At 30.0% G+C, this 26,518-nt stretch overlaps 2 protein-coding genes and 1 long non-coding RNA gene across 4 annotated transcripts; all 3 read left to right on the plus strand.

Moving 5' to 3' along the window:
- The first annotated feature begins 456 nt into the window (after positions 1-456).
- Positions 457-17,722, plus strand: LOC145311989 (uncharacterized). The gene is made up of 4 exons (XR_013876867.1): positions 457-544; positions 16,447-16,535; positions 16,912-16,971; positions 17,627-17,722. It is a non-coding gene; the product is annotated as an uncharacterized LOC145311989 (long non-coding RNA).
- A 130-nt stretch (positions 17,723-17,852) lies between these two features.
- On the plus strand, positions 17,853-20,575 carry LOC145323348 (uncharacterized). The gene is made up of 4 exons (XM_080165805.1): positions 17,853-17,897; positions 18,722-18,799; positions 20,083-20,229; positions 20,445-20,575. The coding sequence occupies exons 1-4, from the start codon at positions 17,853-17,855 to the stop codon at positions 20,526-20,528; spliced, it is 354 nt and encodes a 117-aa protein (XP_080021931.1). The 3' UTR covers positions 20,529-20,575.
- A 296-nt stretch (positions 20,576-20,871) lies between these two features.
- LOC145332109 (uncharacterized) lies at positions 20,872-25,611 on the plus strand. Of its 2 annotated transcripts, none has more exons than XM_080177045.1 (7): positions 20,872-20,960; positions 21,354-21,414; positions 21,743-21,814; positions 22,361-22,415; positions 22,853-22,899; positions 23,495-23,665; positions 24,219-25,611. In XM_080177045.1, the coding sequence occupies exons 2-7, from the start codon at positions 21,383-21,385 to the stop codon at positions 24,517-24,519; spliced, it is 678 nt and encodes a 225-aa protein (XP_080033171.1). In that variant the 5' UTR covers positions 20,872-20,960; positions 21,354-21,382; the 3' UTR covers positions 24,520-25,611. The 2 variants fall into 2 exon arrangements, with proteins under 2 accessions (XP_080033171.1, XP_080033180.1); XM_080177054.1 differs by having other exon boundaries at positions 23,501-23,665.
- Positions 25,612-26,518: the final 907 nt, after the last annotated feature.

Below are 26,518 nucleotides of genomic sequence, written 5' to 3' on the forward strand. Positions count from 1 at the left end.
AATGAAGTGTTCAATTATTTGCTAAAAAAATACTTTGTTTTTTGGCAGAGAATAAACTCGAAAATAATAGGGATCTAAAGGGATAAGACAATTGCCTTTAAATCAATGTACATCACCAATGACAGTACAAAAAATTACCCCTTTTGTAGATTACAATTAGTGGTTGAAACGTTTGACACCCAATCTACTGAACCAACCAATCAAAATTCGATGAAAGTACCAAAGTTGTTAAGCCAACGAATAAGAAAACGTTATTATAAAACTTTGGGGGCTAATTGAATAAACAGCTTAATGTCCCTTCCCTCCCAACTAAAATAGAGTGTGTAGAAATAAATGCACGGCAAAAAGTTTTGACAGTTAAATCATGTAATTTTTTACAAAAAGAATTACAGAGTAGCTTTGTTACTAAAAAATTTAATACTCTATGTTACATAACTCTAGTTTCTATTATTTTTCAGAAGTAAAAATGAACTAAAGTGAACTTGGGCGTGTTTGTTGCGTGTCACCTGGGCTAAAAATAATATGGACAAACTTCTAAGTATAGGTATTATTTTCACATTAAATGTGTTTCTTCTTTGTAAAATAAACAAAGATGACATATATATACAAGCGAAGCTCTAAATCAGACTGTAGAACCAACGAACATTAACACTTAATGGTGGCAGAACTTAGTAAGCAGAATTTAAAGGACAATTTAAAATTTAAAGGACAAACGAACATTAACACTTAATGGTGGCAGAACTTAGTAAGCAGAATTTAAAGCCAAAGGTCTAAACATACTTACATTTTAAGGACTTGATCATAGATATGTTTCGCTTGTAGGATTGTACCTTGTTGTCTTACAAAGCATTAAAAAAATCAAATAAATAGGATAATTATATGATATTGGGTGAAATAACTTAAAATAGACTCCTCTACCAATAAAAATAAAAATCTAGACATTTTCAAAGGGTTAAAAATTGTATAACTTTTTTTTATAAGTTATATTTTTTTGTTAAATATTTTGCAAAATTCAAACAAACAATAGTTAAAATTTGTATTTAACTCACTAAATAAAGTCTTTTTTAACCCTATCTAAAAAGTCTAAACAAGTATTTAAGGGACTATACCCGAAATTTAAAAGATACAAAAATAGCCAAAAACGTCCTGAAAAGCAGTACGACCTCCATGAACTTTTAATAGTTAATTATACTCCATAATGATGGGAATGTTAACATTAAGTTTTAGCCTTCTATCTTTAAATGCAGTTGAAAAAATCACATTCTGACAGCCATAGTGAATTATAGAGAAGCTAAAAAGTTATATCAACATTAAGATATATAAGTTTTCCGGAATTTTAAAGTTAGGGGGAGATTTGAAATCTGCATCAAATTTTAAGGATTTTTTATAAAATTCGTTTTTTCTATAATTCTTTATCTAAAAGCGGAAATGCATTTTAAGTTAATTAATTTTGGCATCTGTGATTGGTGGATTTAAAAAATCTGCGCTCTGATTGGATGTCGTACATCATTCAACCAATTAGAGCGCAGGTAGTTTAAAATCCACCTATCCTATTGGTCAAAATTAATTAACTTAAAATGCATTTCCGCTCTTAGATAAAGAATTATAGAAAAAACGAATTTTATAAAAAATCCTTAAAATTTGACGCAGATTTCAAATCTCCCCCTAACTTTAAAATTCCGGAAAACTTATATATCTTAATCAACATATCCTACCCTCTTTAAATGGCACTTTAAAACTCTGTTAATTTTTGATTAAGTGATGTTTACAATGATTTATAAGGGCTGTCTTGGTACTTATGTAGTGTGTTCCTTGCGGGATCGAACCCCCACCTAAACCTTACTAGAAATATGAGTAGAAGACGACTTTTGTAGTTTGAAATCATATTATCTAAGCAACGAAGCGCGGCATAGCCATATGTGTGCGCCCCACGCGCTTTCTTCCTTTGTATTGTTTGATGCCCTCAGCACGGCACATGTTATGTGACAAAAAATCCTGTTCTGCATAGAATGAGTGGTTAGCTGTGTGTTTTTTTACCTCTATATACTTCCTGGCTTGATATGAATTAAGACTGATCCCACCGTTTCATAGTGTAAATACACTATTTGTAACTGCATCAGTGCCTTATTCATTGGAAGTAGTGAGGATGATTGTGCTTCATGCACTTAAGATCTCGTAGACGGCCACGTAGGACTAAGTACCGAGATATTCAGCCCAAAGTACCGAAACAATGAAACGGTAATCAAGTCTGTCAGCCGAAGAAGAAGCTGTACTGGATGATGTTACTGTTAGTGTGCTGGATTATTTAATAATCTCCAAGCCAACCATAATTGTAATCAGTGCTAGTTAAAGTGACATTATGGCTCAATATAGTGAACTTGTCAAAGCGCAAAAAAGTTATGGTGATCTGAAATGATTTATTGGATAAACTCTAGACGTTACCAACCATAATTGTAATCAGTGCAAGTTAAAGTGACATTATGGCTCAATATAGCGAACTTGTTACAGCGCAAAAAAATTATGGTGAACTGAAAAAGACTCTCAAAGCTATCGAAGATCTTAAATCATTGAAATTCATGATGGAGATAGCAGGCGATGATCTATATAACTGTAGAGTTGAGTTCATCTCTCTATGGGCTAAAGCTGCCGCCATAATTCAAAATGGTTTTGTGAAACCGCCTGGCACTTTAGTTGATGATATCGCCAGTATGTTTTACTTATTGGCCAAGGCCAATGTTGAGCCTTGTTTGCCTTCTAAGAAGAAAAACACTGCTACGGCGAGCACTGCCGTAGCTGTTGTTGATGCTGTTGTTTGTGTTGCAGTCAATTCTGATGTTATAGATAGAGATGCAGCCGTTAACAACACTGCTGGGGCGAGCACTGCCGTAGCTGTTGATGATGAACCTGTTGGTTCTGCTTGTGAAGCTGTTGTTGATGCTGTTGTTTGTGTTGCAGTCAATTCTGATGTTATAGATAGAGATGCAGCCGTTAACAACACTGCTGGGGCGAGCACTGCCGTAGCTGTTGATGATGAACCTGTTGGTTCTGCTTGTGAAGCTGTTGTTGATGCTGTTGTTTGTGTTGCAGTCAATTCTGATGTTGAAGATACTGCTGCAGCCGTTGACAACATTGCTACGGCGGGTGTTGCCGTAGCCGTTACTGATGATAATGTTGTTTGTGTTGCAGTCAATCCTGATTATATTGAAGATAGTGCTGTAGCCGTTGATAACATTGCTACGGCGGGTGTTGCCGTAGTCGTTCACAATGCTGATGTTGGTTGTGTTGTATCCAATTCTCATGATGTTGGTGATAGCGCCGCGGCCGTTCCTGATGATGATGTTCACGCTCCAGCCGTTGCTGCTGTCGTCAGAGTTGCAGCCAATTCTAGTGTTGAAGTTGTTGCAGTTGACGCTGATGCTGATAGTATTGCAGTTAATACTGAAGTTGTTGCTGTTGCAGACAACATTGAGGTTGGTAGTGTTGATAATCACTGCCGAAGAGGCTTCCAACTGCTAAAGATGGTTGGAGGAAGCGGAGCAGCTGTGAGGACTGTCTCCACAACAGAGAAAATTATAGAATATTTCTCTTGTGCAATTAAATTAGTGCCATGTGATAATGGCCGCCGACACTTTGTATTCGATACAGGGTGGTCATTTTGAAGCAGTCCAGCCGCGGATTTTTTGTAGCCAAGCTGGCCAGGGAAGTACCGACAGAAATACCTATCCCTGCACATCTAATCTACGACATAAACCATTTATGTGTGAAAATGATCTCCTAAAGAGAAGAAATGTTACAAGTTATATATTAGGCTTGTGAAGGGAACCAAAATGGGTTCTGTAAAGAATAAGTATTCATTATTCAACTAATTTTATTGTTCATATTTAAGCACAAAAATTCTACAAAACTGTTTAAACTTTTAAAGCAGATTTTAAAAGATTTTGTTTCTTTAAGTATGATTTTGAAAAGCAAAAGTTCGTGTGTATTAAATACCAAATGATTTTTGCAGATTTTAAATTGAGAAAAATAGATTTTTTTTACAAATTATTTTTCGAGGTATTTTTTTCATGGTTCACGTTTACTTAAAAAATGTTATTTCTCAGATTCTCATATGAAATAATGCATTAAAGTAAAGAACACAACATGTAATATTATTATGATAATGTTTAAAATATTCCTTATTATTATTTTAAAAGATTATCGCAAAAAATCAAGATATTTGTTTAAATTTGTAAGCAAATCAAAGATTTTTTCATTCTGAGAGCAGAGATTCGTAGTAATATACATACCTAGCGATTTCGGACAATTTTAAACCTTGAGAAAGTATTTTATAGCAATTATTTTCCTAGGTACATATATTTTCATTCATGTTTAAAAATGTAAACTCTATTTTCTATGAGATAAGCATTTATAATAATGAACACGATGTATGATATTATTAAAATATTGATTATTATTTTATATGAATATCACAGAATTAATTTAAGATAAACTATGCATATTTTAAATTAACCTTACCTTCATTTTTATTGCAGATATTAAAATTGAAGCTGTATTTTTTTTAAAAAGAAATTACCCATTTCTTAAGATTTATAAGTAACGCAAATTTTCATACAATTTTGTTTTAACTTATAAATGAGTTCAAGATTTTATTTTTGACGCATAAAACTAAAGTTTTCTAATCGAATACATAAGTTTTTTTTTACGGATTTCATTTGATCGGGACCTGGGATTTTTTCGCGTAAAAAATCTTAGGTACTTATTTTTTTAGAAGCGAAGCATTTTTGTTCCTTGTTGGACACAACATGAAATATGATATATTGATAAGAAATAAGAATGAAACAACATTTAATCATTTGAAAAATTATTTTCTTCTCATATATTTACATGCATTACAAAATAATTTAATATTAATCATATATTTAAGTTATTTTTTTCGTTCTGAAAATTTACCTAAAACAAAAAGCAGTTAATTTTCATGAAGAAAGCAGATTTACTTTGATTTGTTTTGATTTTCTTGAAGCAGAGATTTGATGAATAATTTGATAATTGATTTGATGAATTATTATTGATTAATTTTAACTTTTATGTTAAAGATGTTTGAGTCCGGCGCCAGAAACCCTGCCCACAGCTAGCTCAAAGAAAAGAATTGTCGACTTGGTAGCCGGAGGCAGGGATTCTTGTGCCAGGCATATAAAATAATTGATTCTTGCAATTATTTTAAAATGTTTGTAGTTTGAATATTCAGCCGGAACTGAATATGATTATTTTGTGTGTATTGACTGTATCCTGTTGGAAAGCAATTACGCCAAAGATTTAGAGAGTTCGTAGATAAAAGCTTATTACCTACGTAACCAAAGAGCAAGTTTTGTTCAAATTTTTTGATAAGAAAATGTAAAGTCAACAATTTTTAAAGTCCTTTTCATTTTTCTGAGCTTAATTTAAATTTGCATATTTCAAAAATGCATTTTTAATTTTATTTGAAGTTTTATTTTGATGATTTGATACAGTCATTTTGTGTGTTCTTAGATTTAAGGATGCTTTAATTTATTTCGAAGATTTTAATGCATTTCATTTTAGCATTAAAGATTCGTTTTATTATTATGATTGATATGGGCTCCTAATGAAAGATTAGGTACTCTTTTATATTTATTTCTTTCTTTCTTTTTTGAGTAAAAAGATTTGATTGAAACGAAGTTTTTCTGATTTTATTATTTCTTTCTTTCTTTTTTGAGTAAAAGATTTGATTGAAAAGAAGTTTTCTGATTTTATTTATTTCTTTCTTTCTTTTGAGTAAAAGATCTGATTGAACTATTTAATTTTGATGATTTACCTTATGATGATTTTATGATACAGTTTTGATGTTTAGATTTAAAGATATTTTATTCTATCGTATAAAATATTATTTTTAAAAACCCTTTTGGGTACCTGATGAATGTTTGGGTACCTTCGTAATTATGGTCTAGCAAATTAATTCAAAAAGCAAATTCAAAATTGAATTCTTTTGTTTTGGTTGTGAGGCTATGTGGCACCAATGTTGTGTGTGAATGGGAAATGTGAAAGTCTTCAATGATGTATGCATTTTCTCCTATTCCTTTATTCCTGCTTATAATGTGTAAGTGAGGCAGTTTGAGTTGTTGTGGATATTCGTGAATGTTTTTTACGAGCGAATTTGAGGCCATAGGGCCATTTTTCAAACTCTTGTGATTTATGTGGTCATGAGTTTTGACTTTTGTGGACATGTAAAAAGTCGCTAATAATGATAAACAAAATTATATCTTTCTCTTAGTTATATTTTCAAAGTTCACGTTCAACAGTAACAATCCAACTCATCAAATACAAAAATTAATAATCCTAAATCACACTTGACAAGTGTGGTTAATATTTTTGATTGACGTCATAAAATTATATATTTAGTCCAAATTAAAACAATTTTTCTACAATTTCATTGCTTAAATTTATTTAAATTTTACTTTTTTATTAGAAAAGTGTTACAGTCTGCCCCCAAAAAGCTTAAAAATTCATTTAATTAGGGAAAACAAAATTTCAATTGGACTGTTTGATAAAAAAAACTTTTATTTTTCTGAACAAAATTGAATATTTGAATATAAAAAAAGTGTACTTTTTAATTGTTTTACTTAAAAATCAAAATTTAAAAACATACTGTAGTTTTGCTTATTTTCTCAAAGAAAAAAGAATAAAAAAAACGAATTACAGCTTGTATTCAGAACTTAGAATTGTATTAAAATTTAAACATATTTTGGAAAAGTTATTTTTACAATATTAATCAGGGATTCATCTTTTAATCATGTAGTTGTTCTTGTTTCTGTAGGCATTCCTGGTGGCATCTGTTGTTACAGTATTCTATACGTCATCAGCTCCTGATGGTTCCAGTTTCATGTATCCAATGTGTTCATTTCTCTATATTCCAGGGATGAATGGATGTTTCATGGTGCCTCAGCAGATTAATGGTTTTCTCTGCTTTTACTGGTCGGACTCGTACACGGAACGACGTTGTTGACTCATCATGGTCAGGTAACATAAGTGATTTCCCTTTAATTTGTATTCAATAATAATTCCAAAAGCTATAAAAAAAGAATTTTCTAAAGTTCTAAATTGCTAATCAAAAGACAAAAAATTTTAATTTGCTTATTCATAATATTCAAATGATTTAAAAGGAAAAAAATTTCTTCTGTAATTTTACTTTTCAACAAAAAAAAACTTAATTTGCTTATTACTTTTAATAAAATTTTAACTGAAACTTTCTGAGGAGACTTTAACATAATTGTAAAAATTTCTTTAATAATAAAATTTTCTATTTTTTTTATAAAAAAGGAAATAAACCACTACTTTTACATTTGAACATTTGCAATGAAAAATTAAACATAGAAATCACTTGACTATTCCTTTATCCTGTTTAGTTTTAGTTTCTTGATTTCAGGTTTTTTGTTGATACCAGTTTCAACCCAATTTTCTGTAATATTTTTAATCATTAGTTTTACCGTTTCCAGTGATCTATACACATCTACTAGAATCTATCATTTTAATTTCTAATTTTTTATTTTTCTTGATAAATTTATTTTAATTATCTTTTAAACTTTCAATAACTTTGTATAGTCTATCATAAATCTTCCAAGAAAAGTAATATCTTTTTAATAATTTTTATAGATATTTTCTAAAATGAGTTGTAGTAATACCGTTTACTTTCAGTTTAACAAACTTATGTCTGTGTTTACTGTGGCACAAGCATTCAAATTTCTAGTCAATGAGCCGTTCAGCGCCATTTCGTTCTTGTCAGGATCCGTTGACCTATCCTTGGACACCCTAAAAGTAAACAGAATTTTATTTTAATGAATTTTTCAACTATCATTTAATTCTATACATTTTTAAATTAAATATCTTATTATAATATATTAATTTATATATTAGTTAAGGTGCTGTGGGATTAAACTGAATGCGCCTTTGGTTTCTAGCTGGTCTAACCATAGGTTTATTTTCTTCATTTACAACTATCATTTCAATATTATCTCTTTTTTTCTTCTTTTTGTTTAAATTATCTTTTTAAATTTTTCTTCAAATATTTCTTTAAATATTATCGTTTTATAAAATTTCATAAGTTGAAACCTTAAATATTTCACAAATTTACCATTTTAAAGTTTCATTAAATTTGAAACCTTAAATATATTTTTAATAGCATAAGTATCTTTTTGAGGTTTAAACCTTAAGATATGGATGATATATGGAGGATTTAAGGTTTAAACCTTAAAATTATCGTAGAAAAACATTAAACTATGGTATGGCATTAATTATCTGACAATTTATGAGTAAAAGGATTTGACGAGTATTTAATAATCACAGGAAATTTGAGTATTTAATATTATCTTTGAGCATTTAGTTTCCAATATCACTAAAAATGAGAATTTTAAGTATCATAAGCGTAAGAATATATTTGATATAATGTGTGAAATTTATATTTAAAGAAAAATTTTCTTTTAAGGATGGAACCCTGATTACAACTCTGTGCACGCAATTTCTTCGCTACTTGCTTGTCTGTTACTCCATAATAATGGTTTTACTGGTGACTTCATATGAATCCCATACAAAATTACCCCTTTTAAAATGAATTTACCATTTTACTTTCATTTTAAAAGTATTATTACCCTTTACCTCATAAGGGTAATCTTTTTAGAATTACTTTTAACATATAATTCATAATTCTAAAAAGCTTCGAATTAATGGTTACCGTAAATTAATTAATTCAAAGAATTTTTGCTATGGTTTAATAATGATATTTCTGAACGTTTAACTATACTTTGTTCAATTGAGGGATATCTTTATTATAGTGTTCTAATAGATTTTACTCAATTCTCTATTCACTAGCCCATAGACTTTTATATTTTTTTCCTGTAAGAAGCGTGCCACTGACAAAAACCCGTCTGCTCAAGAAGAAATTAGGTAATAATTTTTACCTCATATCTTTATTCCTGTCTCTTTCTCTATCTCTTGCTTGCTTCATTTTCTTCTGAAATTTCACATATATCATTAACTGTATTATAATTTTAATTTATTTCTTATTTTAAATAAATTAAAACCAAGAATTCTTGTTTACTATAACTGAGATCATTAATTATTTTAACTTGAGATTTGTTTCATATAAGAGTATTTCTAACTAACTAATGTCATACAAGCTGCTTTACTTTAGTTTGATAGTTTTTTGTCCAGTTCTAAAAAGATGTTTTATTTAAAAGAACAGTCTTATGTTTGTTTAAAAAGATGTTTTATTTAAAAAAACTGTCTTATGTTTGTTTTTCTAAAGTTTTTTTTTTTTTTTCCTTGTTTATTATTTCTATTTAAAACAGATTTTTTATATTTCTTTTGTTATTTTTGATTAATAATTTATTTAATAATTTCTCAACAATATTTATTTCAATTTGATATATTAACAGACAGAGTGTCCCTTTTTTAAAGCATAATTTATAAAAGGACAGTCTCTTTTTTCTTTTGACTTTCTAACTTTATTTTTAACTTTATTTCAACAATTTTTTATAACCTAAGTTATCTTTTTTATCATTTTTCATAAACCACATTATCTTTTACAAGTCTTTCATTTTTATAATTTAATAACCCAAGTTATCTTTTATCATATTTCATAAACCACATTATCTTTTATGAAGAATAATTTACAAGTCTTTCATTTTTATATTTTTTATCTTATAAATTTTTCTTTGTAAGTGTCCCTTTAAAAAGGTAGTTTATAAAAGGACATTCTTTTATTTAATGTTTTCTTAAATAATCATTTTAATATGTCACCCCTGTTACAATGTATAATTCTGGGGGGGGGGGTGGTGTGGTTTTGTTTATTTGGTGTTTATAACTCTGACACTTTATCTTTTTTCCCTCCATCTTTAATTTTTTCAGTATGTTGGGGGGAGGGGGGGGGGGGGTTGTGGTGTTCTGTGTGTAATGTTTGACCCTTTATCTTTCTCTTTATATCTTTTTTTTTTTCCAACTTTTATTTTTATTTTAATTCAAAGTAAATCATTTTGCTTTTTAATTTTACTAAAAGAGTGTTCTTTTCTTAAATTGGAGACCCCACTTTATTTTTACCTGACCGTTTTTATTCATAGTGTATAGGACACTCCATTTTTTAAACATGTTTCATATTAAAACTATCTTAATGTTTCTCATGGATAATTTTTCTCATTTCCACTAACATTTTTCTTCACATAAGTGAATATTTAAAATTTTATTTATCTTAATAAAAATTTTCCAATAAAACACACTATGGTTTTTTCCTTTTTAACTAATATTTTTACTCACAGAAGTAAATATCTAAAATTTTATCTTCTCTAATCTTTTTAAAAGTTAACGATTATCTTTCTTTAATTAACAAATGATTGTTGTTGTATACATTTTGAAAATATACATTTACATTTTAATTTAAACTATCATTAGGTTAGATTTTTTAATGATCAGCAATTATTTCATGTCTCCTATTTCAAATCTATAATAAGTTACTTTACACATTTAAAATACAATTTTTGTTTATTTAATCATTTTTATGTTTATGAAAGTTTATTTAATCATTTTATTTTTATATGACCTCAAAACTTTTTAAATTTTTATGAATCATATACCTTTTTGAGTGTTTATTTTATCATTTTATTTTTATATGACCTCAAAACTTTTCAAATTTCTATGAATCATATACATTTTCAAGTGTTTTTATTAACATTTTATTTAATTACCCCTAATTAGTGCTATTAGGTCTATTTTACAGGTGTCCTTTTTTTATGGTCTGATGACTATCATTTTAAAGCATTAACACGCAATTATAAGTACGTTCAATTTCCTAATTTTCTTTCACTAGTGTTCTTTTTACTGTTTTATTACTTTTTAATTACCGTACATTCAATTCTTTACCTTTTAATTTATCATTTTATTTATCATAAAAATTTTATTTATCATTTTAATTATCATAAAAATTTTCTTTTTTAGAAATTTTCATTATTCTTTCCACAATTTATTTAATAGATAATTGTATTAACTAAATATATTCAGCTATTTTAATATGGAAATTGGTTTTATTTTTCATTTGAAACCAAATTTAAATAGCTTGTTATAATGTTTCATCTAAAGCTTCTACATAAAGTTCTTCTTGAATGTCCGACAGATTATCTTTGTCATCCATTTGTATAAAAATCTCTTCATCTGATTCACTTTCTATATTGTCAAATTTTTCTTCTGTTTCTTTAATTTTCGCTTTTATTCTGGATCTTTTTGATTCAATATTAGGTATATCAAAAATAGTGCTTAAATTACTTAAATTAATGCCTCCAAACATCTCAGCGATATAATTTGGAAGGTTTAATTCTGCAATTTTTCCAAAATTAATTAATTTTACATCAGCTATATGTCTGGTAATTATTTGATAACTTACTGTAGATTCTAAAAGTAAAACATATTTCTTTGTTTTTCATAGAAATTATCATTTTGAAGATTTCATTATTTCTTATCATTTTTCCAACCAATGTTAGGCCAGTAAAAATATCAATAAATAGTACCATTATTCTTTGTTTATCAAAGAAATTATCATTTTGAAGCTTTCATTATTTTTTATCATTTTTCCAACCAATGTTAGGCCAGTAAAAATATCAATAAATAGTACCATTATTCTTTGTTTATCAAAGAAATTATCATTTTGAAGCTTTCATTATTTTTTATCATTTAATCACTTCAACAATAATCTTAGTAAATTTTTATTTTACTAAAATATTTTTATCCAAGTTATCTTTTAAATTATAATTTTATTAGTTTTATAAATTGAACTATTCTTTTGTGTTTATCTTTTTTAATTATCTTTATATTTAGTTTTATAATTTGGACTTTTCTTTTGTGTCCAATATACAAAACTATAATTTTATTTTTCTTAACAATTTTTAAAATGTTAGGTAATTAAAAATTTTCCAACTTCCCAACTTTTTAATATCATATAATAAAAGACATATAATTCCAGTGTATGTCCGGTGTACACACTTGTATTGAAATATTTACACTTTTATACAACAATTTTTTTTTTGAAAATTTCAATATTTTTATATTTTTATGACGTATATTTTTAAAACTTTATTCCGAATCAGAATGATAGATATTATCAATTTGACTATTTCCAACTATTATCGTTCCTCCTAAATATCTTCTAAACTCAGGAAACCTGTCTAAAGTTCTGTTTATTCCAAAATGACTAAAGGTAAAGGGACCTGCTATTTCTTGATCTACCTCCTCTCTATCATATAATGAATTATTATTAAGATTCCCAGCTGTATCTCTATCTCCTATAGCTGTATTATCTAGTCTTAGTAGATTATATCTATCTTGAATTAATCTTTTAACTGCATGGTATAAAATTTTCAAATTTTCCCCAATTTTAAATGAGAAATTTGATTCATAAACATAAAAATTATTATTTTGATTTATTGACTGATCAAAAGTTTTCTTTTTTACATCAAATTTAATGATAACTAGTTCAAAAATGTTTATTACCAACCTTAGAACGTAGTGTAGCATAAATTTATCTTTGTTGCCTCTATTTTTAGTAGACAAACTTTATTTGTACTATCTTTTTGTCCTTATCAGACAAAATTATCTTTTTTGTACTATTTACAGTAACTAAATTTTATCTTTTTGCCTCTATTTTTAGTAGACAAACTTTATTTGTACTATCTTTTTGTCTTTTTCAGACAAAATTATCTTTTTTATACTATTTACAGTAACTAAATTTTATCTTTTTGCCTCTAATTTTAGTAGACAAACTTTATTTGTACTATCTTTTTGTCCTTATCAGACAAAATTATCTTTAAAAAAAAAGGAATTAGATTTTATTCACAAACCATTAAATATCTTTTCACATTTATCTTTATTTGAAATTATAACTTAGATTTACTTTAATTAAAAGTTACCATTTATCCGACTAAAAAAAAAATTTTGAAAAAAAAACAAAAATTTTCCAAGTCCAAAAAAAATTTTCCTTGATTCTTGACCGATGGGGTTGCCAATCTGTAAAAAGTCGCTAATAATGATAAACAAAATTATATCTTTCTCTTAGTTATATTTTCAAAGTTCACGTTCAACAGTAACAATCCAACTCATCAAATACAAAAATTAATAATCCTAAATCACATTTGACAAGTGTGGTTAATATTTTTGATTGACGTCATAAAATTATATATTTAGTCCAAATTAAAACAATTTTTCTACAATTTCATTGCTTAAATTTATTTAAATTTTACTTTTTTATTAGAAAAGTGTTACAGACACTGTCTGCACACAAAATTGCAAAGAATGTTAATGATGTGTTCGATTCCTCAGTTCACAGGCGGGTGTGTCTTGGTACTTATGTAGTGTGTTCCTTGCGGGATCGAACCCCCACCTAAACCTTACTAGAAATATGAGTAGAAGACGACTTTTGTAGTTTGAAATCATATTATCTAAGCAACGAAGCGCGGCATAGCCATATGTGTGCGCCCCACGCGCTTTCTTCCTTTGTATTGTTTGATGCCCTCAGCACGGCACATGTTATGTGACAAAAAATCCTGTTCTGCATAGAATGAGTGGTTAGCTGTGTGATTTTTTACCTCTATATACTTCCTGGCTTGATATGAATTAAGACTGATCCCACCGTTTCATAGTGTAAATACACTATTTGTAACTGCATCAGTGCCTTATTCATTGGAAGTAGTGAGGATGATTGTGCTTCATGCACTTAAGATCTCGTAGACGGCCACGTAGGCCTAAGTACCGAGATATTCGGGCCAAAGTACCGAAACAAGGGCGGTGCATGAAGCGCACCTAAAAATATTTACTCCCCCTTTGAACTAAAATCAATTAAAGACAACAAGAGTGGGGTATTTTATCAAGTTAGAAATATAGAGTGTAGTTAGTTTTAAGGATTTTTAATGAAAATTGCCATAAAAAACATGTCTTTTTGTAAGGGTATGTACACAAAAAAAAATGATAAACTTATTCTAAAAATAATATGACATCATATATAGTTATTCATTTAGACACACATACAGTGTTGCGAAAAAGGCTTAGATAAATATCAACGCTGTTGAACACAGTAATAGTGTCTGACTGATTATGACGTAAGAAAAAAAAATTAGCCAATGAGAGGCCGTTATTGACCAATGGTAAAATCTATAGTGGCCTCTCATTGGCTAATTTTTTTTGTTACGTCATAATCAGTCAGACACTATTACTGTGTTCACGCTGTTTCTTTTTTATATAAAATAACTTTTTGATTAAATATTTGTTGTTTACACATGTTTTTATAGAAATAAAAACAATATATACAATGTGATAAAAAGCAGAAATCATTTGGAAGGGCGCGAAGCGCAAATTTTTTTCTTCAAATATGCAGGGAGGGAGGGGTTTTTGGGCTATTTATTACACTAGTCCCCAATATTTCATATAAAATTTTCTTATTCGTTGGCTCAACAACTTTGGGGACTTTAATGGAATTTTGATTGGTTGGTTAATTAGGTCGAGTTTCCATACATTTCATCCACTAATTGTAATCTATTTAAGAGGTAATTTTGTGTATCATCATTGGGGATGTACAAAATTTCTTTGGTAAAAAGTTTATATTATACAAAATGAAATACTTCCTATTACCTGGTTTGTTATGTTTAGTGAAAAAAGATTATAACCTAATTTCTACACTAATTAAAAAAATTGGTAAGGTTAAATGAATAGTAACTGTCTGTTTGGCGCAAAGCGCCAAAAATTTTTTTTGAGTATTTCTTGATCTTTTTTTTGGAAACTGGGATAGTTTTGCTTTTTGTAGGGTAGGGGGCAAAAAGGGGCATTTTTGTTGACCAGGGGGGGGCAAAATGGGGCATTTTTCAACATTTAGGGGGGGGGGCAGGGGGGGCGGTGGCTAAGGGGGGGGGGCAGGGGGGGGGGGCGTTTTGGTCGCTAGGGGGGGGGGGGGGCGATTGCCCAAATTGCCCCCTTCGGTTCGCACGCCACTGTCCCCTATCAAAAGCTACTGTGAAAATACGACGAAACCCGCTACTATTTTTTCTTTCCATGATCCAATTTGTCTTTAACTCAATAAATTAAGTCTTTTTTTAACCCTGTCTAAAAAGTCTAAACAAGTATTAAAAGTATTTAGAGAAATTCTTGTTAAGTAAAAACAGAGAATTTTTAAAAAGAATTTGAAAAAGATCTTTAGAATTGTTTAAAAGTACTTTTTCTAACCTAATACATTTTGTTATATCTACTAAAGTAGAAATGTTTCCCTTTTTTATATTTAAATTTTTATGTCTTTAAAACTATTTATAGTTTTATAGTCACCTTGGTTTATTCTTTAATGCCCCCCCCCCCTCCCCCAATTAAAATAACTAAACCTTTGAATTTCCCCCCTTCAAAAATTTATTTTAACTCTTCCAGCAATTGTTCATAACTATTGTTTGTTTTACAAACCATGTAAGTTTTTTATCACCACCCCCTCCAAAAAATAATAATAATATAAAGATTTGGCGTCCTAGATTAATGGTTTTGCTTACTTTTTTCAAAAGCTTAAAGTTAATGCATGGCTTGGGTGTAAATAGAAAATGTACTTTTCTTTTGTCTTAGAGAATCTAATTAATAGAATGTCCAAAATTCCTTTGAATTTGTCAACATTTTCTTTACTTTGCTTTTTGCAAAGATAGAATAGAATAGACTAAGCTAGACTTACTTGATTCAATTCACTAAGAGATTCGATTGATAATGAGTATGTTTTTACTTTAAATATATTTAGGAATGATGAAGAAGACTTTTCCCTTTTAAATTGTGTTGAGAAAGATTTTTTTATCGACTCGTTCTATCCATTTCAACCCTCGTCATATTTCGAAGTTATGAAAAAAGTAATAATTTCATTAGCAGTTAAGACTTGCATAAGTAAAGATGTAAACAATTAAAGTGTTGTTTATGAAGCTGTCAATTGGCGTTTTTGACAGTAGGCGCGTGCACACGTTTTTACTATTGCTACGCACGCTCTATTTATTGGAAAGTATTTAAATATTGCAATTTCTGAACTTCAAATTATCTGTACAATACATTTTGCAAAAAGTCACAGTTCATAAATAAATACTTTAAGGTCAAAACTATGAGTATGCATACATTGACTCTTGAGTATGAGTATACCAGGGACAAGATGAGATAAGAATAATTAATAAATCTTCCTCCCACTTTATTGATTTCAAAGAAGTATAAAATAGTTATTTTTTTTTATTCGAATCAAGATTATTTCATGTTTATGCAACATTTATTCTTTCTCTTCTACCCATAACAATTTTGTTTAACTTGTAACCTTGTTAATATTAATATTCAAAGCTATTTTAGACACTTGGATAGCAGATAAACTTTCTACTACTTTGTTGAACTATTGTGAATTATTTTTAGTGTGTTTATTATTGATAACTGGAATTCAAGAAGTGAAAGGATATTGTGCCCTTGTCGGAGCTAACCCAGGATTTAATGCCCCACCTCAGGTAATTGGCGTCAGTTATTTTAGCTGCAAAATTAGTAATATGATGTCTATCACTGCGTCTGTAGCTCAAGATCTCGTTAACCACTGGACCGATATGATTCTCCTTTACAGTGAAACTTCTAATAATGTCCAAAGAATGTTTTTTACTATTAAAGAGGAGGGTTCTGCCACCCTACCAAGAGAAATTACCATTGGAAAAAATACCCCCAGCCTCCCAAAAAAAATTTAAAGCACAGGGTTTAATGACCCCTCCCCCTATTTCTTTAAGTATCCCTAGAGGCATCAAAGAGTATAGTGATTAATATTTGATTGAATTTTTAAAAATTAATTTTAGCCAAAATTCAAATAATTCTGACGTCCTTACTTAAAATTTCCAGGTAGAACAAGTGGATATGACTAGTGTTCTGGTAAGCTGGCATGGAATAGTAACCAGGCAGGTTTTCAGTATTTTTTTAGTTCATAACCTATAACCGTTATCGTAGACTGTTTTACCTCATATTACCTCATTGTCAAAATATTATTTAAATTTTCTAAGCTAAACAATGTTTGTTAAAATATATGTACGAACAAAAGAAAAAAGGGGTTTTGGTTTAAATCATCACTTTCAACAACATTGAACAAGGATGACAACATCCATAAAAGCAATGCTCAACATATTAGATTTACATATTGACATTGACAAAAAACAACGCCTTTGATATTCATAATTAAAGATGCTTATGTTTTAACAATATACACAAACATCCTAGTTATCTAAATTCCAAAAATCAAAGACATGATTTAAAATATTGTGTTTAAAAAAGCCAAACAATCATCGTGTTAAAATTGGACATTCTGGTAAACTTACAGAGTCATCCTATATTATAAAGTAGAAAGATTTTTTGCCCGAAGCATAAAATTTTAACTTCTGCATTGATTGAGTTCTTCTTCTTAAGGAAGCTTTTCATAGAACCTGTTTTTGTTTTAAGTATTTTTTTTACATTTAAGCCTTGGGTTGGTTTAAGGCTATTTTTTACCTCTTCTCACCTTAAAGAAGTCAGAGCCGCTAGATTCTAGGGGTGCAACTGCAAAATACTGAAAAAATCCAGGAAGGATTGTGCCGACCAGTTTCTTGTCAAGTCCTGGGAATACAATGACCCAAACCAATATCAGGAAAAGACGACTTTCATATAATATTATAGTTTAAATTTTGAACTATTGCTACAACTTCACAGTTAGGATGTTAAATTACTTTTATGAAAGAAGAAATATAATCTATGATTTCAACCTCCTAACTGTGTAAGAGAGTGGACAAGAACGATTATATTCTAGGGTAAAAATGAAACAATTGAATCTGTTAAAGAAAAATCCTTTTTTTTACAAAGTAAGTGAAGTAAGATAAATATAAATTATATTGAACTGCTATAAACTATATTGTTGAAATAAAAACAGAAAATTAAAAATAGAGGACAGAATAAAAAAAACAAAACTTAGAATTATTAAAAAAAACGTAAAAATGCCCATAATTAGATCTAGTTAAAAATTCAGATCTATATCTTTCTAAATCTAGAATTTTGTTATTTTACTTTTACTGATTAAGGATGATTTTTTGGACGGACGTACACACAAACAGAGTTGTAGAGTTGCTATTCTACTAAAAATACAAGAGTCTGACATTTTATTTTGTCCTTTTGTGTTCCCAGATTCTAATTTGCACAAAAAGCGTTGTGAAAATTCTTGTTTATGTTTTCTAGCATTTTTAAGCACTAATTTCTTTGAATGTTTAAAACTTCTACATTAAAATGAGGCAGTTAAAGCTTAAAAGCATTTTCATCTAACAAAAAGCATCTCTCGCCTCATACTTTTTAATACATTGTATCAAATTACAAGTTTAAAGCGATAGGACTATTCTATATGCTAAAATTAACAATCAGAGCTTTACATAATAGACGTTAGGAAAAGGGTTTCCAGTTTGGCTTCGAAACCGATTAAAATCCTCTAGATTAGAACCGGTTTTGAGCATCACTGATATCTATTTGTACATACTTGTTAAAAGAAAAGATATTTATCATACTATTGATAATTTGCTAACCGCGGAAAGATGTTTTTAATAAGATGTGATAAAAAAATACGTAATTTGTTAAATGCTATCGTGAAGTCAAAACACCTGAAATTCATCCATTTCATAAAAGTCGTCTTTTTTACCAGATATCCAACCTTCTACCAACAGATAGGTCGAGTATTGTTATTGAAGACCTACGTCCACAGGTTGAATATGTTTTTCAGGTAATATATTCCTTTGAAATTAAAGTAAAATTAAAGAGGGGACATGTAACTCTGTCCACAAGTAATTTGCTAGCAGACGAAAGGGCCAGGGTGTTGTCTTGATTATACATTAATTTTTTAAAATCTTTTAATTTTTAATTAAATAAGGTTTTTTGAAGGTTTTTAACGGAAATATGTAAATAAAAAATAAGTTGGTAAATAATCAAGTAGAAAATTGTAGTCTGTTATAATATTTGAAATATTTTGCTAGCAGACGAAAGGGTCAGGAAGTTGTCTTGATTATACATTAATTTTTTTAAATCTTATAATTTTTAATATTTTGCTTTCTATTGTGAACTAGGCCAAATACAAAATTGCTCAATTTATTTTACATTTTTACACTTTTTTTTCTCTTACATCATCACATCTCATTTTATTCTCTGATTACCAGGGATTTTGATGGATAAGACAATGGCCGATAAATTTATGTAAATCCCCATTGACGATACATAAAATTACCCCTTCTGTAGATTATAATTAGAAAACTTTTGGACACTTAACTTAATGAACCTATCAATACATATCTTTTAAAATTTCCAAAATTATCAAGCCAACTTATAAGAAAACATAATTATAAAATCTTTTGGGAACATTGCATTAAAAAGCCCAATGTCCACTCCCTCCCTGCTGATTACACTGATTTTATAAACAATAAAAAATTTGTTTTTAGACTTTGTTTGAAAGAAGTGTAAACCTCATCTATATATATTCCTATTAACTTTTATTATTAGCATAAGACAGGGAGGAGGGGGGGGGGGGTTAGACATTGGACTGTAAATTAAACTAGTAACCAAAGTTTTATATACACGTTTCATCATTGGTAAGCTTTAAAACTTTGGGTACTTAAATAGTGATTTGTTGGTTCAAACTAGTGGTGTCCAATCATTGAAAGCAATAATTTCAATCTACAGAAGGGGTAATTTAGTCTTTCATCATTGGGTATGTACATCAATTTATCATCCATTTTCTAATCCTTTAAGAATCCCAAAATAAAAGTAGTAAAATAAGATAATCAGTTTTTCAGTATGTCTGCAAAACCGATTGATATCTGTTGGATAGAAACTGGTTCTTAGCCATACTGAAAAATCATCGTATTACGACAATTTTTGACGAATATCAAAATAGACTCTCGGGGCTGACAAAACTGGTTTAAATCTGACAATTTTTCATTTTATTATCCGAGGAAAGCTGTCTATGATTCGATACCATAAATAACTATTAAACCATTAAAATAAATTTTTTAGGTAGTTGCACGAGAGGACAAGGGATACTTGGGCAAAGACTGGAACAAATCCTCTCCAGTTAGGTTCATCATCAGAAGAAATAACCCCACAGTGCCTCCACCGAGTCAGCTGGCAAACTATCCAGTACCAGAAACTCATTCAGAACAGGTGTCTATCAAATAATGTTACCCACCCTCTCATCCCTCTTATATTCATTTCTGAAATAAGGCAATTTTAAATATTAAAATGATGGAATAGTTATGGAGTCTTTTAGCGTGGCTTAATAATTAAATTTGTTTATAACAATAAAATAATGCATAATGATGTTATTTAAAATTTGGATAATAAATATTCTGTATAAACCTTGTAATTGTTTTTTTCAGGTTTCCAGTAGTTCATCTGATAATACACCACCAAAAGAAATGTCTATCCCTAGGAAAAACAAATATCTGAATAAATTTCATTAAAAATCACCAAATCTATATTTTTTTTTAAGAAGGCAAAATGATATCCTATAAACACTATTCTTGTAAAGAATTATAGTATTTCTGAATTTTAAGTGATACGATCATGGATGATAAAATGATCACCACCAATAATGACGAACAAAGTTATCCCTTTTGTAGATTAAAATTATTGGTGGAAAAGTTTGGACACTGCCATTTAGTGCTAACTGATCAAGATATCATCCTGAAATAAAATATCTTAAATCCACTACAGGACCAGCGGTTACACATATTTTAAGCTTCAGACGGACAGGCAGACAGACATATTTATATTTTTTATTATGGATATTTGTTGGTTTAGATCAGTTGAAGAAGAGTCAGGAAATAAAAACCCTGCTTCCCTGATTATCATAATATTTATATCATCTACTATAGTTATAATTACTATTATAGGTAATATTTATATCTAGTTTTCCTATTTTTTTTTTAGGGGGGGGGGAGGATTGGATGGAACTTTTATTTATTCATTTTTGGGAGATGTGGAAATTTATTAAATGGGGTTTGGCCAGGAAGGTGGGTGTAAAATGCATATTTCCTCATTTTTTGCTGTAGCCCTCCTTACCCCTCCCCCCCCCAAAAAAAAATCTAATAATCGTTTTCCAGTAACCGATACTGAGTAATATCCGGTGGATTAGAACCGGTTCTCAGCCATATTGAAAATCATGTGGGCATCGTTTTACAGACAATTTTTTACGAATGTTAAAAACAGGAATAAAATCAATATAAGTTGCCTATAATCAACAAAGCTGCCTACGATACCATGCGATAAATAACTATTTTTTTCAGTGGCTGGAGCAATCTATAACCTGATAAAAATGGCTCACAAGAAAAGAAGGGGAAGTGACAGGTTTCATTCATTATCACTGTTCTTTCCCTCGAAGGGCCTGGCTAGTATAGAAATACCTTCTCATTTTTTATCTTTCTGCATAATCCTTACAAATGTCTAACACTATAAGGCTATCCCTATAACAAATGTATCTTAACCTAAGGTAAAAAAAAACACTAACACATGAAAAACCTCAGTATTTTCTTTTTTTTTGTTAAAAATATTAGGAGATTCTTTGCGAGACTAGGCATTTCAAGGGTAACCGCAATTATTGCAATTCACAAAATTTCCGATTTTAAAGAATTTCTGACATTTAAAACAAACTAACAAATTAAATTTGACCTTTAAGTGGAAGTTCATCCAGCAGTTCATTAGACTTGGATATAACAAATGAAAACTTGGTCAGTTGGAGACAAAGCAGGTTAGTTTATACTCAACTAGTAGCTACGCCCCCTTGAGGCTTCTAGAGGCACTTGATAGGGTCAACCTTCGCTCGTTTTAAATTATAGGTTTTTAAAAGGGATAAAAAAAAAATATTTTTTGTGGTAGTTTTTTTTCTATTTAGAGGCGATAACTCTTAGAAACACATAACCTTTAAATGGCAGTCTAGAAAAATACTTTCCATTGTATGTGTTCATATTTGACAGACGGACCGAAAGTCAAAGTGAGTAGCTTTGCTCCGATAACATTACGCAGCTTACCCTAAAAGCATACAAATCAATTCCAATTTATTATATGTCCTAAGAAATTAAATAAGAAATTTATTTTTATAAAGTAAATCACAAAACCTTTCCACTTTTTTACAGCACGGGTTAGGTTGTAATAATATATTCATAGGTTTTGCATCATATTACCGACAATTTTCCAAAAATATTGAAATAAAAATCACTAAACTGGTTTACATTATTTCAATATACGCGGAAAGCTGTCTATAACACGATGCATTGAATAACTGTTGTTTTTCCAGGCGTGATTTGATGGAATCAACAAGGGCGCTGGCAATGCAAAGCAAACAATCAAAGGCAAGGATAAAAACAAAAACAAAACAAAATTGGTCCCTTCTGCAGAAATATTTTGAATGATATATCTTTAGATTCAATATAAAAGGGCAGTTTTCTTTAAAAATGGCGCCAATCCTCAAATCAGGTAGCCAAATAAATATCATGTAAAAATTTGAAATCGCAGAATTCAGAAACAATTTAAAAGAACAAATTTTAAAAACTCATTAAAAAATTATTAGGCAAAGTTTTTCCATGACTTCGAGTATAGTTAAGAACCGGTTCTCAGCCACACTGAAAAATCATTCAAAAATATTAAAACCAGTCTTGTTAGCCCTATCCTTCGGCATCTCGGGGCTAACAACCCTTGTTTTAACCTTATAGTTGTTCATTTTTATATCCGCGGAAAGCAGTTATAATACGATGTGATAAGTTAATTCCTATTTATCCCTGAAATGCAGGTATCAGTAGCCTCTTCTGTAGTTGACTTGACTGCTAAAGCTTCCAGGTAAATGCCATACAAATATTAGAATTGTTTCACACAAAAATATATTTTTTCATAGATTTTTGTTCTGTATTTTTATCTAATAAACACTTTTTTATGTATCTAGAACTTAAGAAGCTTCTTTAGTGCCTATAAAAAATGACGTCATACTGACCTACCATTGGCCAATTAAAATGTAATTTGACCTGCTATTGGTAATTTTGTCTGTTTATCGGCCTATCATTGATCCTTTGTATTATATACATAACGTCATTTTTTATAAGCACTCTGAACAACTTCGTATGTAATCTTGGAAATTTATCATTTGCGTTGTCCAGTTCTGAAAAGGAATTTTTAACCGTAAGGGGTGTATTGAATGGTGGGAGGAGACATTTGGCTGTTTATTACACTAGTTTCTAAAGTCTTATAATGAGGTTTTCCTTTTCGTTGAATTTTGATTGGTAGGTTCATTTAGTTAACCGTCCAAACGTTAAAACCACTAATTGTAATCTACAAAAGGGGTAATTTTGTGTATTATCATTGGATATGTATATCAATTTATCGGCCATTGTCTTATCCCATTAGATCCCTGGGTGCATTGACATTGACAATGTTTAAGTTACAGGAAGGTGTCAAGAATAGATCAGGATCTAGAGGCTGCCAGCAGAGGTTCTTCTAGTGTTGAGGCTGCCGGTAGAGGTTCTTCTGGTCTTGAGGCTAACAGTAGAGGTTCTTCTGGGTTAGATGAGGTAGATGGCAGAAACAAATCTAGGGCTACCAGTTCTGAAAGGTTTTTCTTCAATAATTTTAATAAAGTAACAGGATGTATGTCTGTCGGTCTATAAAAAAAAGAATCTCGCAATTCACAAAAACCAATATGGTTCTTCTTTTACAGTAAAGGTTCAGTGAAGGTATATAACTATTATGAGGGTGGGAACGTCCACCCAGCTAAAAATAATTTTCCCTGAAAAAATACCTCCCCCCCCCCCTCTCGACCCCCTCAGAAAAAATATATGTTATACTTTTTTGTATTTTTAAACCTAAAATTAATTTCATGAAGTGCCCCTAGAAGCATTTAGGGGCGTAGCCGCTGCATGGTAATTGCTTAAAACATTAGAAATTTTTTTTTATGATTATATTTCTTTCATATTAAGTTATATTCTGTAAAACTTCCTCAAATTTTGTTTTCTCATTCTATTGTAACCCATTAGAACCTTGATTTTGCAAAGACTAAACAATGCTGTTTTTCTCATTATTTTCGCTAGAATTCTTTTTTGGTATATTGGTAAATTTAACTTTTTGATTCTAATATTGATTCCAATATTTACACTGCACTTTCCTAGGCGAAGTCAAGGTACCCAAACTCCCAAAGCGCTGAGCCGAACCCCTTGCTGTGAATGCTCAAAGTCTCCATTGATGGACCGCCGAACAGCCGCCAAATTGTCCGGAGAATCAACACCAATATTGGCGGCTAGCAGCTCCCCGACGTCAGCTGCTGTCGGTGGTAGCAGTTTTGATGCGGCTAGTGTGCATAGTATAGAGTTTATTGATGGTATATATGCTACTGTTGGTAAAGCAAGTGCCCTGGAAAGAATTAGTGATCATACTGAATATACTGACAGTGATGTTAATAATGATTCATAATAGTTATTTATCGTGACTCATTATGAGACATCTTTCCGCGGATAATAAAATGAAAAATTATAACAATAAAACCAGATTTGTTAAACCAGAGTGACTTAAGGCTTAATTTTACGATATTAATTTATAATTCGTGGAAAATTGTCTGAAATACGATGCTGAACATGATTTTTCAATATGGATACTGAATATACTGATAAGATAACCAACAACTATAAGATAATTTCGTGCTTTCCCTAAATGGTTCTGGCGAGTGCCCCTCTTATTTTTAAAATAAATTTAAATAAGGGGGAGGGGGTATTTTTTGTCAAAGCCCTCACCTCTGCGGGAGAGTGTGCTACCCAGTATGCAATTTATCTAACCTTACCTAAAGTAATATGCAAACTAAAAACTTCTCTTTATTTTCAATTTATTTGAAAAATAATGGGGGGGGGGGGGTTGTTCTGTGCCCAACAAGATATTTTGAGAGAAACCGATGAACATTTTAACGCTGGTTCGCTATAAGCAGTTGCTTTTGAATGCTATTGCTGCGATAATTATGTAATAGTTATTCTCGTATTCATTTGAATCCGGTGGATAGGAACCGGTTCTCATGAATACGAAAAAACTATGTCTAGCATCGTATTATATCCAGTTTTCTAAGAATATAGAAATGTACAATCATAAGATTAAAACTAGTTTTTTTAGCCCCGTGGTGCCGAATTGTACATTCTATATCCACGGAAAGCCGTTTATAATACGATACGAGAAATAACTATTCTCGTATTCATTTGAATCCGGTGGACAGGAACCGGTTCTCATCAATACGAAAAAACTATGTCTAGCTTCGTATTATAAACCGCTTTCTACGAATATAGAAATGTACAATCATAAGATTAAAACCATTTTTTTAGCCCGTGCCTTCGGCATCTCGGGGCTAAAAAACGGGTTTTAATCTAATAATTGTACATTCTATATCCTCGGAAAGCAGTTTATAATACGATGAAAGAAATAACTATTCCAAGTTAAAAGTAATTGTATTTTCAATCATATTGATTATAATAAATTTTTGTAAAGAAATATGTTAATTTGAATAATATTAAAATATTAAAATTATTTTAAAGACAATTTTCATTTGGAAGTAAAGAAACTCTTTTAGTTCCAAAATAAATTTTTCATACAAAAGTAACAAGATGTCTTTGTTTGTATGTGTCTGTCTGTACCGAAGGATATAGCTAGTGCTGTACCGATATGGTTCTCCTTAGCAATGCAGCTTCTCATAGGAAGGTTTATATATAACTTTATAAACTTTTGTTTAAAAATAATAAGGACATCCCCCCCCCCTCCTTTTAATAGATATCATAACTTCTAATTGGTAACGGTATGGAAGTTTTTCTCGGTTGCTATTTAAGGAAGATAGCTGATTTCCTAGCCTTGTTAATCATACCGAAACCAGTATACAACTTTCTTGGTCTGTTGGTCATGCTAAAAACAAGACATATAATTATATTTATATATAAATGTTTCGTAATTTTTATAATTTATAATATTCTTTTTTTAATTTATTTTAAGATGAATTGGTTTCTGGCTTTTTTCCTCTTCCCTTACCGGATCATGGAAAGAAAACAAAGTCATTCCTAATTAGGACAGAAGTCACTGAAAATTGGTCTAAGGAAGGCTACTTATGTCCTTCATCTAACAAAATCTAACTTAAGGGAGGTGACTTATGTCCTTTGTCTGACAAATTCTTACATTAGGAAGGCTGCTTATGTCCTTCAAGTTGCAAAACTTAGCTTTTCTTTCCTTCACATAGCAAAACCTCACAAAACATAGCATTTCTGTCATTCACATAGCAAATTCTTGCAAAACATAGCATCTATGTCCTTCACATAGCAAATTCTTGCAAAACATAGCAAATTCTTGCAAAACATAGCATTTATGTCCTTCACATAGCAAATTCTTGCAAAACATAGCAAATTCTTGCAAAACATAGCAAATTCTTGCAAAACATAGCATTTATGTC

The sequence above is a fragment of the Acartia tonsa genome, chromosome 1, assembly GCF_053477335.1.
Source record: "Acartia tonsa isolate MP-2025a chromosome 1, ASM5347733v1, whole genome shotgun sequence".
Lineage (NCBI taxonomy): Eukaryota > Metazoa > Arthropoda > Copepoda > Calanoida > Acartiidae > Acartia > Acartia tonsa.

What these genes read in the sequence shown, in the direction of transcription:
- LOC145323348 (XM_080165805.1), top strand. Translation starts at nt 17,853, where the DNA reads ATGAAACAATTGAATCTGTTAAAGAAAAATCCTTTTTTTTACAAA. An exon ending in AAAATCCTTTTTTTTACAAA is followed by an intron (nt 17,898 to 18,721) that starts GTAAGTGAAGTA and finishes CTTTTTTACCAG; the next exon opens with ATATCCAACCTTCTACCAAC. An exon ending in AGGTTGAATATGTTTTTCAG is followed by an intron (nt 18,800 to 20,082) that starts GTAATATATTCC and finishes TAAATTTTTTAG; the next exon opens with GTAGTTGCACGAGAGGACAA.
- LOC145332109 (XM_080177045.1), top strand. Translation starts at nt 21,383, where the DNA reads ATGGCTCACAAGAAAAGAAGGGGAAGTGACAG. An exon ending in GTCAGTTGGAGACAAAGCAG is followed by an intron (nt 21,815 to 22,360) that starts GTTAGTTTATAC and finishes TTGTTTTTCCAG; the next exon opens with GCGTGATTTGATGGAATCAA. An exon ending in AGGGCTACCAGTTCTGAAAG is followed by an intron (nt 23,666 to 24,218) that starts GTTTTTCTTCAA and finishes GCACTTTCCTAG; the next exon opens with GCGAAGTCAAGGTACCCAAA.